The sequence below is a fragment of the Elephantulus edwardii genome, unplaced genomic scaffold, assembly GCF_000299155.1.
Source record: "Elephantulus edwardii isolate Elephantulus edwardi_28Jun2011 unplaced genomic scaffold, EleEdw1.0 scaffold00141, whole genome shotgun sequence".
Lineage (NCBI taxonomy): Eukaryota > Metazoa > Chordata > Mammalia > Macroscelidea > Macroscelididae > Elephantulus > Elephantulus edwardii.
Genome location: NW_006399891.1, coordinates 2,881,324 through 2,896,171, shown reverse-complemented (window position 1 = coordinate 2,896,171; position 14,848 = coordinate 2,881,324). Strand labels below are relative to the sequence as shown.

General features: G+C 38.6%; 1 protein-coding gene across 1 annotated transcript in view; it reads right to left on the bottom strand.

Moving 5' to 3' along the window:
• The window catches only part of TMEM2 (transmembrane protein 2), a 111,833-nt gene that overhangs the window by 41,954 nt on the left and 55,031 nt on the right, over nucleotides 1–14,848 (bottom strand). Inside the window, exons 5-10 of the mRNA XM_006894422.1 lie at nucleotides 14,445–14,614; nucleotides 7,740–7,928; nucleotides 5,452–5,621; nucleotides 4,168–4,377; nucleotides 3,632–3,837; nucleotides 3,423–3,492 (exon numbers count right to left, since the gene is read on the bottom strand). Coding sequence (XP_006894484.1) covers nucleotides 3,423–3,492; nucleotides 3,632–3,837; nucleotides 4,168–4,377; nucleotides 5,452–5,621; nucleotides 7,740–7,928; nucleotides 14,445–14,614 — 1,015 coding nt within the window. The remainder of the gene's footprint in view (nucleotides 1–3,422; nucleotides 3,493–3,631; nucleotides 3,838–4,167; nucleotides 4,378–5,451; nucleotides 5,622–7,739; nucleotides 7,929–14,444; nucleotides 14,615–14,848) is intronic.

The following is a 14,848-nucleotide window of genomic DNA, read 5'->3' as shown; positions in this document are numbered from 1 at the left end:
AAGCTCAAAACAAGCAAGCCTTCAATGTGACCAGGATCACACAGTCTTTCAACAGAATGGTTTATCTTGTTTACTTCAAATCTGATCAATAGATGACTCATGCCTATTAAACAACTATGCCGTGGACATGAAGTGTTCACTGACTTCTTTTAAACCACTCCAATGCCCTTTCTGTCCTGAGGCAAATTTTTGCCAAAGGAAAAAAAAATCACCACATGCATGAATTGGGATGCTGTCTCTGTCTAAATCGTGCCCATTCGATCCGATGTTACTGACTTGAACAGGAACTGCAAAGTTTCAAATATGCTGACACTCAAAATGAGATATTAAAAATGGAAATACATTTATTTCCCCTGATTAGTTTTTTCTTTTAAATTTATTTAGACATCAACTCAAAGGATAACTTCACATTATGCATCTTACACTAGACAGACTAAAATTTACAGATTAAATGTGAAAGAACAGTCTTGAGACAAGATTAAAATGAAGAAAACATTTCATGCCCAGTATGTGCCAAGTGGAGCCCTTGAGTGATGAAAATGGTTCACTGACAGGTTAGAGGTTTGAGTCTGTCCGAAGACTCTCCTTGGAAGAAAAGTCGGTGGACCTCTTTCCAACTCAGCCATTTGAAAACAGTTCAGCACACGTGGTGCCAACATGGCCGGAATGAACTTGATGGCAACTGGCACTGGTTTACGTGCAAAGTCAGGCTGAATTCTCAAGAGTTCATTGTCTAGCGGTAAATACAGAGATCACTAAAATATAGGTAGTAAACTCAACTCAGATCATTGCCATCAACTGACTCATAGCTGACCATCCGGCACATTTTCAGAGGCTGCAAGTCACACGGAAGGAGAAAGCCCATGTCTCTTCCGGGAGCAGCTGGTGGATTTGAATCAACTGCCTTTGGGCTGGCAATGCAACTCCTTGCCCACATGCCACCTACATGCGTAATGAGTACTATTAAAAGTAATGTTAATTATATACATTTTTAAAAGCCTAATGGGTGGAGTGACAGCATAGGAGACCCCAGACGAGATGGTTTGATACAATAACTGAAGAAATGAGGTTACGTGTGTTGGAATCAGTGAGACTGGCTCAGGACAGGGCAGGCTTCACAGATGCCGAACATAGGGTAGCAGGTAACGTAACACATAACAACATAACGACGACAGCACATAACAACAACAAACAGTGGTACAATAGTTAAATGCCTATTAACCAAAAGGCCAGGTGCTCGAGCCCCGCACACAACAGTGCTCACAGGACAAAGGCCTGGCAATCTGCTCTGTACTGTCATTTGCTAATGTGCACGATCAAATAGACTCCTACTTACAGCGACCCCAAGTGACATAGTAGGGCTGACCCACCGGGATTTCCAGACTGCAATCTCTACATAAGCAGATCCTATGTCTTTTCTCCTATTTAGAAGCTAGTGGTTTTGAAATGCTGACCTTTGGGTTAATCAAGTGCTTAACCACTGAGTCACCAGAGTTCCTAAAAGGAAAAAAAATGGTGTCTAGGAAATGGTACAGGACAGTTCTACTCTGTCCTTTAAGGTTTCTATTTCTGAATCAACTTGATGGCAACTCAATAGCATATGTTATGTATAATGCATGGCACAAACCGTTAAGAGCTTGATGACTACATAAAAGTCTGGCAGTTCAAATACATCCAGAAACATCTCAGAAGAAAGGTCTGGTGATCTGCTATGAATAGCAGTCTTGAAAACTCAATGGAGTGGTTCTTCTCTGCACATATGGGGTCACCGTGAGTTGGAACTGAATGGACAGCAACTAACAACAGCCACTTTTAGTATTATATTCATTACAGCAAACAAAATCTTTGAAAACAGAAAGCAAAATGAAATGTGGAAAATGTGTGTATGTGTGTCAAAGAATTTAATACTTACTCATTATGAAAGTGTACAGATGTATTTTAATAACTCAAGCAATGTGTGTACCATCTCCACTCTTCAATATAAAACAGATAATTCAATGGAAGAGTACTCAAGAAGTACTGGGTACTTCTGGGTACCCAGCCTTGACAAGAAGGCTTGGTACCACAGCCCAAGAAACTGAGGGCAAACAGAACCTTCCTGGAATGGCAAGGCTTCTGGAGTGAAGTAACAGCTGTTTCCTGTTAAACACACTGTGGTGTCAAAATAGGCAAAGGGAGCTTTGTGAAAGGCAATGGAAATGTACAATGAAGAAAAGGTTTGATTTATTTGCGAAGGAAAAGTCCTGTCAAAATACTACCTTCACTGGAATAGTTTTTATAGAAAGGAAGGGAAAAAAAACAGGTTCACAAAATAAAAGAGGAAAGACATACATGAGCTGAAAATTTAAACCTGCTTTCTTCTTTTCTTATAAGTAAGCCAGGAGTCTCAAAGGCATGGGTGCTCCTGCCTTATATTTTTCATGATTTGCAGTTTTCTTTGGCCTTCAACTGAGGACTTTCAGAAACAGCTGGGAGAAATCTCAGCCTGGCTGATCATTTCTAGATTATTCATCAACCTCTCAGCTCATCTTTATCCCAAAATTCATCTTTGTAGATACATGCTCCATGCACAAATCACATAAGTGCTCAACAAATATTTGACAAGAATTGAATGAATAAAATCTGAAGTGATTAAATATCCAGAGCTCTGCCTTGTCAAATAAGACTCTTTCCCTGACAGGGCATCTTCAGTTTATGTTTTAAGGAAAATCACAAATTTAAGTTCAACTACCCCTCCAGCTAGCAATGACGATAATCTAGTTCTTCCCAATATTCTTTTGGAATAATCTTTTACTTCATCCCAGGAAATAATGCCAATTATTTCTTTTTTACTTCATAAAATGTTTATTACTTGTGACATATAAGTTGATGGCAACTAACAAGTTATTAGAATTAAGTTATTAACCACAGAGATGAAATTCCCAAGAGGATATAATTCCTGAATTTAGCAAGAGGATGTCTGTGATCCTTGACCAGACAGATAATGGTCCCTGTGTTTTACTTAATAATCCATTTACATAAAGAAAAGTTAAAGCGTTCTCTGTTCACCAACATTAAAAACGGAAATCACCAGCTACCTTGCCACATGTGACTTAAAGTGGAGAGGTCAGAAAGACCATAAAAAATACACTAAAATCCCTTCTGGAAATGGGATGACAGCTATAGAGATTAACCCACATTCTCGCGTCCATTTGGCATCTATGTTATACATAATATACTCCCGGACACTACCTGGCACAAATAATAAGAAACAGAAGCACCATTTCCACTATGCCTTACTTTCATTTAAAAAAGTAGTATCAGAAACAATGTCAAGCTTGGGTCACCTTGACACACATCACTGCACCCCGCTTATTGCAAATCAGCATCATTATAAACAGGAGCGACAGTAAACAATCTGAAATCTCTTCCCTCTGATTTACCTGTGAGCCGGCAGCTGCGTTATTTATCAGATTATTGTTGGGATGAGCGATCCAGAAAGTTGAAACAGCCCTGCAAGGTATTTTTTAAGGTGATTTAAACATTCTTTGTGAAAAACCCTGCCCACTGACAACTTCCCCCAAAATATCTTCCCCAAATATCAAAAGCCTTGGCCAACACACATGACATTTTCTTTCTGCCAGTTACTCACATACAGTCGGTGGACGGCACGGGGATGTAATTTCCAAATACTTTATCACGGATGGCGATACACATGGAGTTATTCCTGTCGGTAGGGAGAAGGGTGCTGGGCTTGGTGAGAAGTCCAAGATTGTGAAACAAAGTATTTCTCTGTTCAATACCATCCTCCAAAAAGAAACAATGACCCAGTGTGTCAAATCCAATGGTGTCTTTTATCTGTAGAAACACAAGTATATAATATCTTGGTCACAAGATTGATTGTCATTAAAGTGACAAGTACTATTCAGTGTGGCATGCTTAGTACAAATGCAAAAAGAAGTTTAAATCTTCACAGAAGCAGCAAAGACAAATATCAGGATTTATTATCACTTAAGTAGCTAACGGTGTGGGGTGGGCAAAGCTTGAAAAATAGGCTTCCCTCTGAAAGAAAAAGAGTAGAATTAGCAAAAGCAGGAGAGAATAAAGCATGTAGTGGGGCAGTTTATTTATAACTAGGAAGTCACGAGAACAGGACAGTCAACGGTCTTAGTAATGTGTCAGAATTACCAGCAAGCCGTTCGTCCCGTGCACAGTGATGCATCTTGAGAAGCTATGATGAATAGACAGGCCATCCACAAACGTCGCGTGTCTGTACCCTCCTCTGACATCCACATCGCCACACAGGTGGAAATGGACAGGATACCGGCCCAGGGCCTGCTGACCCATGTGTTTCAATTCCACATAAGAAAGATGGACAGAAGTAAAATTCTTCTTTATCTACAAAACAGAGTAACCCAAGTCAAAGTTTATCTCCTAGGGGACAAAAGAGAAGTAACAAGAAATATTTTACGTAAAAACAGAAATATCTACATAGGTAGCATGAACATCTGAAGGAGAATATTTTTAAAACTTTCATTTCTTTGGAAATTTAAGAATGTTTTAACTGCTTCACCTTCCACAGTGAATATGTTTAAAAGCCACCAAAAGTAGTCTCCAATTATGAACAAGAGATAATATAAATGTGAGAATCCCAGAAATTATGTCTCTATATGTGCTCTTTGATTTGTTTAAATATTTTTATCATTTCTAGTCTCATGTTTTTATTTCACTTCTGTATCCACCACCACCATAACCTGATGGTTATTTCTAAATGTTTGGTCAATGTTTAGTTAGTACATAATCTAATGTACTTCTTTTTTAACTCTTTTAACTCCCTTGAAGGTTGATCACAAGTATTTTCAAACACTGGATTTTCAAATATGTTAATAAAAACAAAGAAATAACCCTGACCAACATTTCAGAAATCAGAACAAGGAAAATGTGACTAAATACCATTCAACAAAGAAAAACTAATTTTAAAATACCTACAGGCACAATGCAGTCCCAAAGTCATTTTTTTTAAAATTGGAATATATGAACTTACCTACCTTCTAGTAAGTACACACTACATATATATTAAACAACAGAGCTATACTTCTACATACAAAAATAGTTTTGTAGAAAAATGTTTTGTATGTGTGTGCTACTATACTACTCATTTACTAATAATCTTAATCCATCCTTTTAGATATTTGCATACATCAATACCAAAGGTCATTAAATTTTTGTGTGTAATTGTTTCCTTCTAATGTATTTATTTCATTCTTTATGACATCATTCTTAAATGCTTTAAGTAGAGGTCCAGATCAGCTAAGGTAAGTTGCAAGTTCCTCTCTTAATCACTTACAGTTGCCTGATTTATGATTATGTTGAAGAGAAAAAATGAAATTTCTTTTTCATGTCTATATACATTTTATTCCAAAACCCGAACTTCTCCGCAAGCACACATTTAGCAGCCAGGATTCGACATACCATGACATGTCCCCCAAAGGTATCAAAATCAAAGAATTGGCACTGGTTTTCAGCATAACAAGAGTCCTCCATCTCTCCTTGGATTACAACATTCCTGGTGAGAATTCCCACCTCAGCTCGCATGTCCACACCATCTACAATCTCTCCCATGTGCAGGAACTGAGGTGTTTCTGGTTGATATGAGCAAGAGGAAAAGATATTAAAAAAAAAGACAGTATTATGGTTCTTTCAAGGATATTTCCCCTCCTTCTAACTCTGCCCTCTCCCAACAAGACTAAGTCAACAGTGTGTCCTCTTTAGGGCCATTCTCAAAGAAGCTCTGGTCATGCAGTGGTTGAAGCACTAGGCTGCTAACCCAGAGGTCAGTGGTTCATATCCACTAGCTGCTCTGCAGCAATCTGTGACCATGAACATTATGCCCTGGAAACTTTATTGGACAATTCTGCTTTGTCCTATAAAGTCACTCTGAGTCAAAACCAACGTGCCAGCATTATATTTGGTTTCTGGGTTTAATGCCATTCTTTAAAACCTCCAAATCAAAGAATGCCAGGGAGCAGATGTTTTAAAGATTATCCATCCCACTTCCTATCTGACATCTGAACTCTCGCCAGCAATTGTCCTGTCAATGCTGGAGCTCACGTATAGATGGAGAACTTGCTCCTCTGAAGTAGCACAATTCATCACTGAAGACCTCTAGCAATCTGACATCTGTCAATCCAGACAATACTTCTTACTTCCTATACAAAATTTTATTCCACTTCCCTGAGGGCAAATGAATATCAAAAAGAATGGCAAACCGAGAAAGACAAGGATTTAGTAGATCTTGATAGCAGGGCCTAAAGTGGTTTTCATTTCTATTTCAACACTAAAGTTATCAGCATTTGGACACTGGCAGTTCCAAAGTTACGATATTTTCTCTCCCAACATCTTATATATTGTTTTACATTTCCACTTTTCTTGAAAGTCTAGAAGAATTTTAATATGAGTTCCTATGATGTTCACATTATAAACTCAGAAGGGGAAAGTATAAATAAATCATAAGAACTAAGGCCACAAAGACTCATTATCATGTAGACTTGTTAACAAGAGTGGGAATTTCCAGAAGAATTAATGCCAGATGGTATCATGATTTTTTTTAAATTTCTACTTCTGCCCAGTATTAACAAGAAGGAAAAATACAACAATAAATAAAACAGAGAGAAAATGTGCCAAATGTCCTGTTTTTTGTCAAAGTAGAAAATTTTCCCTTGCACTTTAAAACTCTAAATTACCCATCAAGTGAGCACTTACTGAATGGTAATTGTAAACTATTTTTGTTTTCTCTCATAAATGTATATAATCTCAAACACGGAAGCAAAGGAAAACATGCAGAAAGGGAACGGCACAATAAATCCTGTAAGTGAAAGAAGGCAGTCTCCTGGGCCAGGGGAACCTCAACATAACGGTGAGAGACAGGGTTTTATGAAAATATCCTTTTGGTTACATTTGAAGGATTACAAAACTTGTTTTCCACCAGACAAGTAGGCACTCAAAAATTTATGGGACTTTATAGATTAAGAAGAAAAAAGTATATTTTTAAAGGGATCTAATACATAGTTGATTTACTATTATTTGATAGTGAAAAAATTAATCAATGAGAAGCTAGAAAGAAACCTGGACAATTGTTTCAAGTCCCCATTATTTTTTTTCCTTTGCAAAGAAACTGAGGTACAGAAACCATTTTTGTCTGTTACATATCATTAAAGGAGCTCTGGTGGCCTATTGGTGAGAAACAGCACTACAATCCCAAAGACATGCAGTTCAAATCCACCAGCTGCTCCACAGGAAAAGGATGGGCAGTCTCCTCCTGTGCAATTAAACTGTCTCTGAAAACCCACTGGAGGGTCAGCTATGGGTCAATTCCAATTCAATGCTACACAACAACATATATCATTAAGAGAGAGGTCTGACGGCATTATCTGTAGGGAAGTGTTTTGCTAAAAACCATAGACCATGACTCTGGTACTGGGAATCCACCAGTGGGATTTCTCAGAAAGACAAGGAGTCTCCTGTTGAATTTACAACTGTGGAAACTCATTAGAGTCAGCTATGACAACAATGAGAGACACCTATCACTAACAACAAAACAGCTGCTCAGTAACTACTTTGATGGGTATCCTATGGAAAAAGGAGTTCAATGCACTCCACAGCTAAGAACTTGAATATGGAGACGATGCTGATAAGAAGCATTTGAAGCACCATATCTAGAATACAGACAGGTGTTTCCCGAGAAGTACTCAGCAATCTACCTTTGACTTTGACCTGGAAGCGGCTGCACTCAGGACAGGGGAGAAGTGTGAACTCCTCTGCTTGGTACATGGAATAGTCAGTGCTAGCGACCACAATCTGGTCTCCAGGCTCCCAGCTGCCAACATCATCCAGCAAGTGAAGTATCACTCCATCCACAACCTCCACCCGGAAGCTTGAACGGGAAACACCTAAAACAAAACAAAACAAAAAAAGAGAGAGAGAGAAAACGATGCATTAACAGGAGCCATTCTTTGTCTAATATTAAGCTCCTTACAGAGTTACAAATAAACAGTATACCAATGCCACGCATGGGCCATTTACTCTGCAGACACTAATGGCGAAAAAGATGAAAATATAACTCCTTATCCTCAGAAAGTGAAGCTTAACCAGGTGATTGACACGGTGACTGCCACAAAGGGCTCTAGTGTGTTAGGAAGTGTGAGGATAGCACAAGAAAGGACAGGGTTCAGATATGTTTGTTGTTCACAGGGTCGCTATGAGTTGTACTTGACTCAACAGCACCTAACAACAAGCCTCACAAGGAGAGGGCATACCTGGCCATTTGGGATATAAGATAGCATCACTTCAGCAAGCTATCTTTTAATAATTTTGAAGAAAGTTTTAGGTTTCTAAATCTCTTTACATATTTTAACTCACAGCTTTAATCGTAATGCTGACCCCACGTAATCAGAACAAGAACACTGCCTTTTCAGGTAGGAGTTCTCAAGCACGTAACAGGGCTGTGAATAAACACGCAATGCTTTCATTTGACCCAAGCACAGGAGTCAGGATGGGAACAGGCTTTCTATCTTACTGCTACAAATAAAAGCTTGCCTTTAGAAAGGACTTCATTCCCAGGTGCCTTTGCTCATACTATAGTATTTTTTTTCCTACTCTTTTTTCACCAGCCATAGTACTTTCTCTCTTCTAAAATTCAAACATATGTTCCTTCGTCCTTCTCAGATGCTCTGCTGGAGAAGAAGGGGCAATCTCCTCCTGTACCAGTCAGATATGATTTGAAGGTACACGTACGTGTACACACACACACACACACACACACACATACACACACAAATAATAAAATTATTTTTAAAAAGCAAATTCTTTCCCCATCTTTTTTTAATGCTTGCTCCATTTATATGCTCCAATCAGCTCCATTCCAGAAGTATCCAGTTACCCACATTAAAACAACACCTAAAACCTCCACCGGAGGCTGAGCCCTGGAGAAACAATGCTCAGGACCCATATTCCAGACCTGCAGGATGGAACACAACTCATCAAGCCATAAAGGGGAACCAACGACAGTGTCTATGAGGTGCCCTTGCCCCTTTCTAGGAACTAACGAGGAACCAACGGCAGTGTCCATGAGGCATCCTTGCCCCTTTCTATGAACAGACACCTGCTTGGGCCTGGGGAAAGTGTGCAAACATGAGTATGTCACGCTGTGTGCCAGGGATGGCACAGGTGGCAGCCCACAACTGTGAAGTCCTGAAGGCTTGCCCTGCTGGAGGCAGCCCAGTGCCAGGGGCAGTCACACCACCTTGCAGGCTCACAAGGACACCAACGGTTCTCAATACAGTCAATCTCCTGAATGAATGTCTTGACGATTCTTTGAGTCGGTTGATTTTATTGAACTGACAGCTTCGTAAATGCTATGCTGCAGGGTCCTCTCGGCTCTTTGACTGCCTGGACCTCCCTATCTGGAGAGAAGTACCTTCTCCTATGGCTACTCTCTCTGTTGAGATCCACTCTTTTCAGTGTTTTAACTAAGACAGCTCACCTCAAGTGCTGTATCAGTGAGGGCAGCTGAGTTTTTATATTTGTGCATTTGCTACACCTCTGCTTCATAGGACAGATGTGGAAATGTTTACTGGAAGTGGAGAAGGCTCCCAGGTATGATCTGCAATGCAATCCGCGCCAGACACAATGAGATCCCTTCTAACTGCATTACTTCCTGGGCAATGGTATGTAAAACTATGATTACGAATTACTGACCTACCACTTTCTTTCAAAATTCAGAGCTGGCTCCCAAGAAGGCTAACAAAAGCTGAAATGCTGAGCTAATTTCTCCACCACTGATATTTCCTTTACACTCAATCAAATAAAAGTGTTTCAAAGCCCATGATAGAGTCTATCAAATGCCAAAAACTGATGTCATGGATCTATGGACAGAGAAGGTCAAAGCATGGGCATGTCACTGGTAGAAGAAGAAAAGAACAACACTGTGAAAACTTATCTATTCCTCAAACATCTGTACTTACCACCTTTCTTTAATGAACTGGCACCTTACTTGGGAATTATGTTAAGAGGTTCACACAAAGAGAAGATGATATATGTGTAAAAACACATTTACTTAAGTTATGAGAACCAGAGGGAGAACAGTAAGAGATTGTTAGAGCCTTGAACCAATGATCCTGAGAAAACTTAGCATGAACAAGCCGTGCATGGTATAATCTTTTAGTCTCTGATCTACTCACTTCTGTTTCTACATGCAGTACTTAAAAAAACAGAAGTGGTTTTTTAATTTTTCATTGTTAAACATTTTCTCCCCTTCTCACCTCCCCCTGCCCAACCCACCCTGCAATAAATAATGAAAGTACTTTCATTATGTTTCCTCTTTGAAGAGACTAAAACCTATGGGCTTTGTTCAAAATGAACAATAATAGCAATAATACTTAGTATAGTAGAAATTAATAGTTATGGAGATTTCACACATTGACAATGACATCTTTTCCTCAAGACAACTTTGAAAGACAGAAACTATTGCAGTCATTAAAAATGAGAGACCAAAGCTCAGTGGGTTCTGAATAAAAAATCTCAAACTCGAATTTATCGCCGTCAAGCCTGAACCAACTGCCCCTCCAACAGGTTTTCTGAGGCTATAAATGATACAGGAGGAGAGAGCTCATTCATCCTCACAGAAAGTCTGTTGGATTGGAGCCTACAGCACCAGAGTTCCCAAAGTGAGTTTGCACAGCAGCAAAAAACAAGTCAGGTCCTAGAATTGACTGTAACTCTAATTCTAGGTGTTGATTTTATGAAATGAAAGAGGCAAGTTAAATACAAAGATAGGCAAGCTCTGGTGGCCTAGTGGCAAGAAGCTACACTGCAATCCTAGAGGCAGGCAGTTCGAAACCACAGATGCTCTGCTGGAGAAGGAGAGACAATCTACTCCTGTACCAGTCAGATTCGATTTGACAGTACACACACACAGAGAGAGACACACATAAACACACACAAACAGCCAAAAAACCACAAAGATAATAAAAAGTCATACAACAGAAAAAATACTTAGGCAAATTTTTAATAATATCAATTCCCCTTTTTTCATTCATGTGCTGTTTTATACATTCATTTACATACATTGTGTTTCTAAAATTCATTACTATTTTTCCTTTCCCCCTTTTTTCATCCCCTTTCTAATCTTCTTCCCCTTCTGAAGAGTTATATATATATATCCTGTCCCTATTTGCTCATAAAATTTTCTATTTTGAAGCAAAAAAAAAATCCCCTAAAAAGACAGAACAAATATTATTTTTCCAATAAGTAACGTCAACAATATTTAAAAGAAAAAGAGTGGAAAAAAGTTTGGATGCAAAAGAACAGTAGAATTTGACTCTTTATTTCCCTTTAATTATACATTCATGGAATGTTTATTATCAAATGAGCCATTTATATTTTCACAATTTATTTTTTAAAAAGTAAGCAAAAAGTTATATGCAGAAGATATGTGCCGTCAAGTTTCAGCACTGGAAAATTCTTGGTAAAAGGCCAAAGACAGATATGTTCCAGGCTGAAACCTGAGTGTTTATATGCGGAAGATATCTATCATTTACTCATCTTTTTGCTGCTGTTAAAAGAAACTCCTGCCAATATTATCTCTTACTAGCAATGAATCAGAAATGAGAAAGGAAGTAAGTCCATTCTCTCTGCATCCTGGAAAGAATGCCTACCTCTTCCAGAAAGTAGGAGTCATGAGAACATGAGATACAAACAATATCCTACAGACAGTTAGAACTTACTCTCTTCCAGTAATGAGCAGTAACCAGTTCTGTGGAAATGAAAGCATTTCCCGTAGAGGAAATGTTGACTCTAAGTCAGGTGGTAATTATGTTCTGCCTGGAATCCATCTTGAAGATCTAGTACCACTAGTTTCTCCATCCAGGGCCTAACTTCTGCTTGGAAATGCTTCTCATCTACCAGTTTTTCCTGCCAGAAGAAACCATGGTTGTGGTGTTTGCTTAAAAGCTGGCTTTTCTAAGGGAGCTCTGGTGGTCTAGTGGCAAGACGCTGCACTACAATCCCAGAGGTATGCGGTTCAAATCCACCAGATGCTCTGCTGGAGAAGGAGGGGGCAATCTCCTCCTGTACCAGTCAGATCTGATTTGACGGTACACATAAAAATAATACAATAAAAAAAAAAATTTTAAAAAAAAGTTGGCTTTTCTAAGCCATTACCTTAGCCCACTCTGGTCTCTAGCTACCTTAACTACATACACATGGTCTTGCAAATCATCAACAACTGTGGGACTAGGACAAAAGAGAAAGAAAAAGGGAACGGGAGGGAGAGAGGGAGGGAAAGAGAGAGGGCTTCCCACATTGAGCAGCAAGACTTGAGGGAGACTAGAACAAGACCCCGGTGACAGCAAGACCCTAGCGTCAACAGTGGTGGAAAAACTGTGGAGAGACTTTGGCAATGCTGTGGACAGACCCTCAAAAGGTGTAACCTGAGATTTCTTGCATTTGTGCTGGCCACAGTTAAAGATTTTCCTTGCTAGATGATTGAAGGAGAAACTGATCTATAACTGCTCTGAGGCAAACCTTGCTGGATGATTGAGGAAACCAGGGGCTTCTTCAATTAGTGTTGCTCAACTGACACCAGGACTTTTACTAATTAAGGCATTGTGTTTTTCTGTTATCTGGCTTGGGACTGTGGGATTAAGCCTGGGCTTGCATCATGAGATACTCTTTGCCTCTCCCACTCTCTAAACTATTTCCCTAATAAACCCCACTCTTGGTATCACAACTATAAGTAAAATTGGTGAGCCAACAATGAATACTGAATCCCGTGAGTGGTCGAAATAGGTGCAGGAGCATAGGGGTGATGTAGCTGACCAAGCAGCTATTTCTTTGCTGCTACGGACATTATTCATGGGGACAGATGCATCTGCTCCTTCTACAGTGGTGGAGAAGAATACTCTCAGGTGTCAGAAAACTAGGGCTTGATCTCAGCTTCTTCAGTGCATTAAACACCGCTGCCTTAGCCCAAACCCAGGTTTGTTTGGAAGTAACAAGAGAAAGTCCTTTTTACATACAGGGAGATCTATTTATTTATTTATCTGTTTTAAAGTAAAATAATTTCTGCTTAATTATAGTGATATATAAATATCCCAATATAACTCAACCAAATCATGTTTACATTATCATTAAAACATTCACTGAATGATTTCTGTATGTATTTCACATCACATCTGATGTTTGTAGCTACCCTACATATTAGTGTTTTGTTTTATTTTCAACACTTATATTTTAGATGAGGAAACCGAGGTTTGGAAAGTTAAAGTCATTTACCCACAATCATATGGTAGGTGAAATGAGCTAGGATGTAAACCCATGAACAATGGCAGTAAATAATTCGTGACACTGCTGCCAGAAAGAGGTAAAGTTTTCTGGTTATTAAAACAAGCGTCTCTTGGGGAATCACTGCACAGCATTTTTAGTCCAACATTTGGACATCATTGAGAGTCACAAATTCACCCCTGGAACCACAGAATCCAGCAACAAGGCAGGTAAATGAAAAAATTCTACAAGAAACCTTCTTAAAAGGAGAGAAAAAAAATTAAAAGTATCCTAAACACCCAGTGTTAGGCATAATTAAAAAAAATTCTATTTTTCCTGTAAAATAGATTATCATTTAAAAATCTGTTAAAGAAAACATAAGCAGAGGCATAATTTTTAAGAACACATAATTCAGAGAAGAAAAGGGCAAGTTAAAACAAAATGGGATAAGGGGAATTATACAAGGATATAGATATAGATTAGATATAGATATATAGTTATAGATATAGATACATATGGAGAGATATAGATAAATACAAATTCTAGAATATCATGGATCAAAATAATTACTACTTAACAAAAGCGTTAAAGACTTTTACTTTCTTCTTTGTGCTTGTTGGTTTTGGGGTTCCCGCACCATTATGCCTATACAACAAACGTATCAGGTAGAGCATAAGAGAGGGGAAAATGGTAAGTTTGCAGAGCATCTGAAAGTAACATTTACTGGCATGTATATACAAAGAGGAGATCCAAAGTACAAAACAGTACTCACTGTCATGGAGCACAACCAGTCACACCCTCTCTATCACACACAGATGGGCAAAGCTGGCACCAACTCCAGGAATCTAATAAATGTCTGCCATTTAACAATAATATCTGGCTCAAGAATCAGAAACCAGGTTCAACCAGGGGGTGATCAAACTAAAATCACTCTGTGATCTAGAAAGAACATTTGTTAAAAAAAAAAAAAGAAAGAAAGAACACTTTGTGTCTTCAACACATAATGAGGAAATAATAGGTTTCACCCTCAAGTGGTTGAGAAATCAAACCAGGAAGAACGTCATTTGAATAGAATACTACTTATAAAAAATGTTTATCTTAATACCTAAATGTATCTTTCAAGAGCATAAATTGTACTTTCCTACCTTCAATCCATTCACTATAAGCTGTCACAGCAAATTTCTGACCATCCATGGTATAGAATTCTCCTTGGGCAAGAGCTTTCCCTCCACTACTGTGATTTTCATAGTTTCTCACAGATTCGTTGCAAGCAGCACTTCCACCATCAACGATACCAACTAAAGCCCAAGCTTGTCTAAAAGGAAGAAGAAGGTGTGCGTTTGATTATTTGTAATCAATCAAATAAATCCATGGCATACATATTATGGAGCTGCTTCAGCCTCAAATTTCATTTTGTTGTCAACCACTGTATTCTTCATGATTCTTTTTTTTTTTAAATAAGAAAGTCAAGCTCTATTGAAGAGAGAACTTATGAGTATTTCACTCTTAACACTAAGTTTCTTATTGTTAGGATTAACAGTGCTGTTTA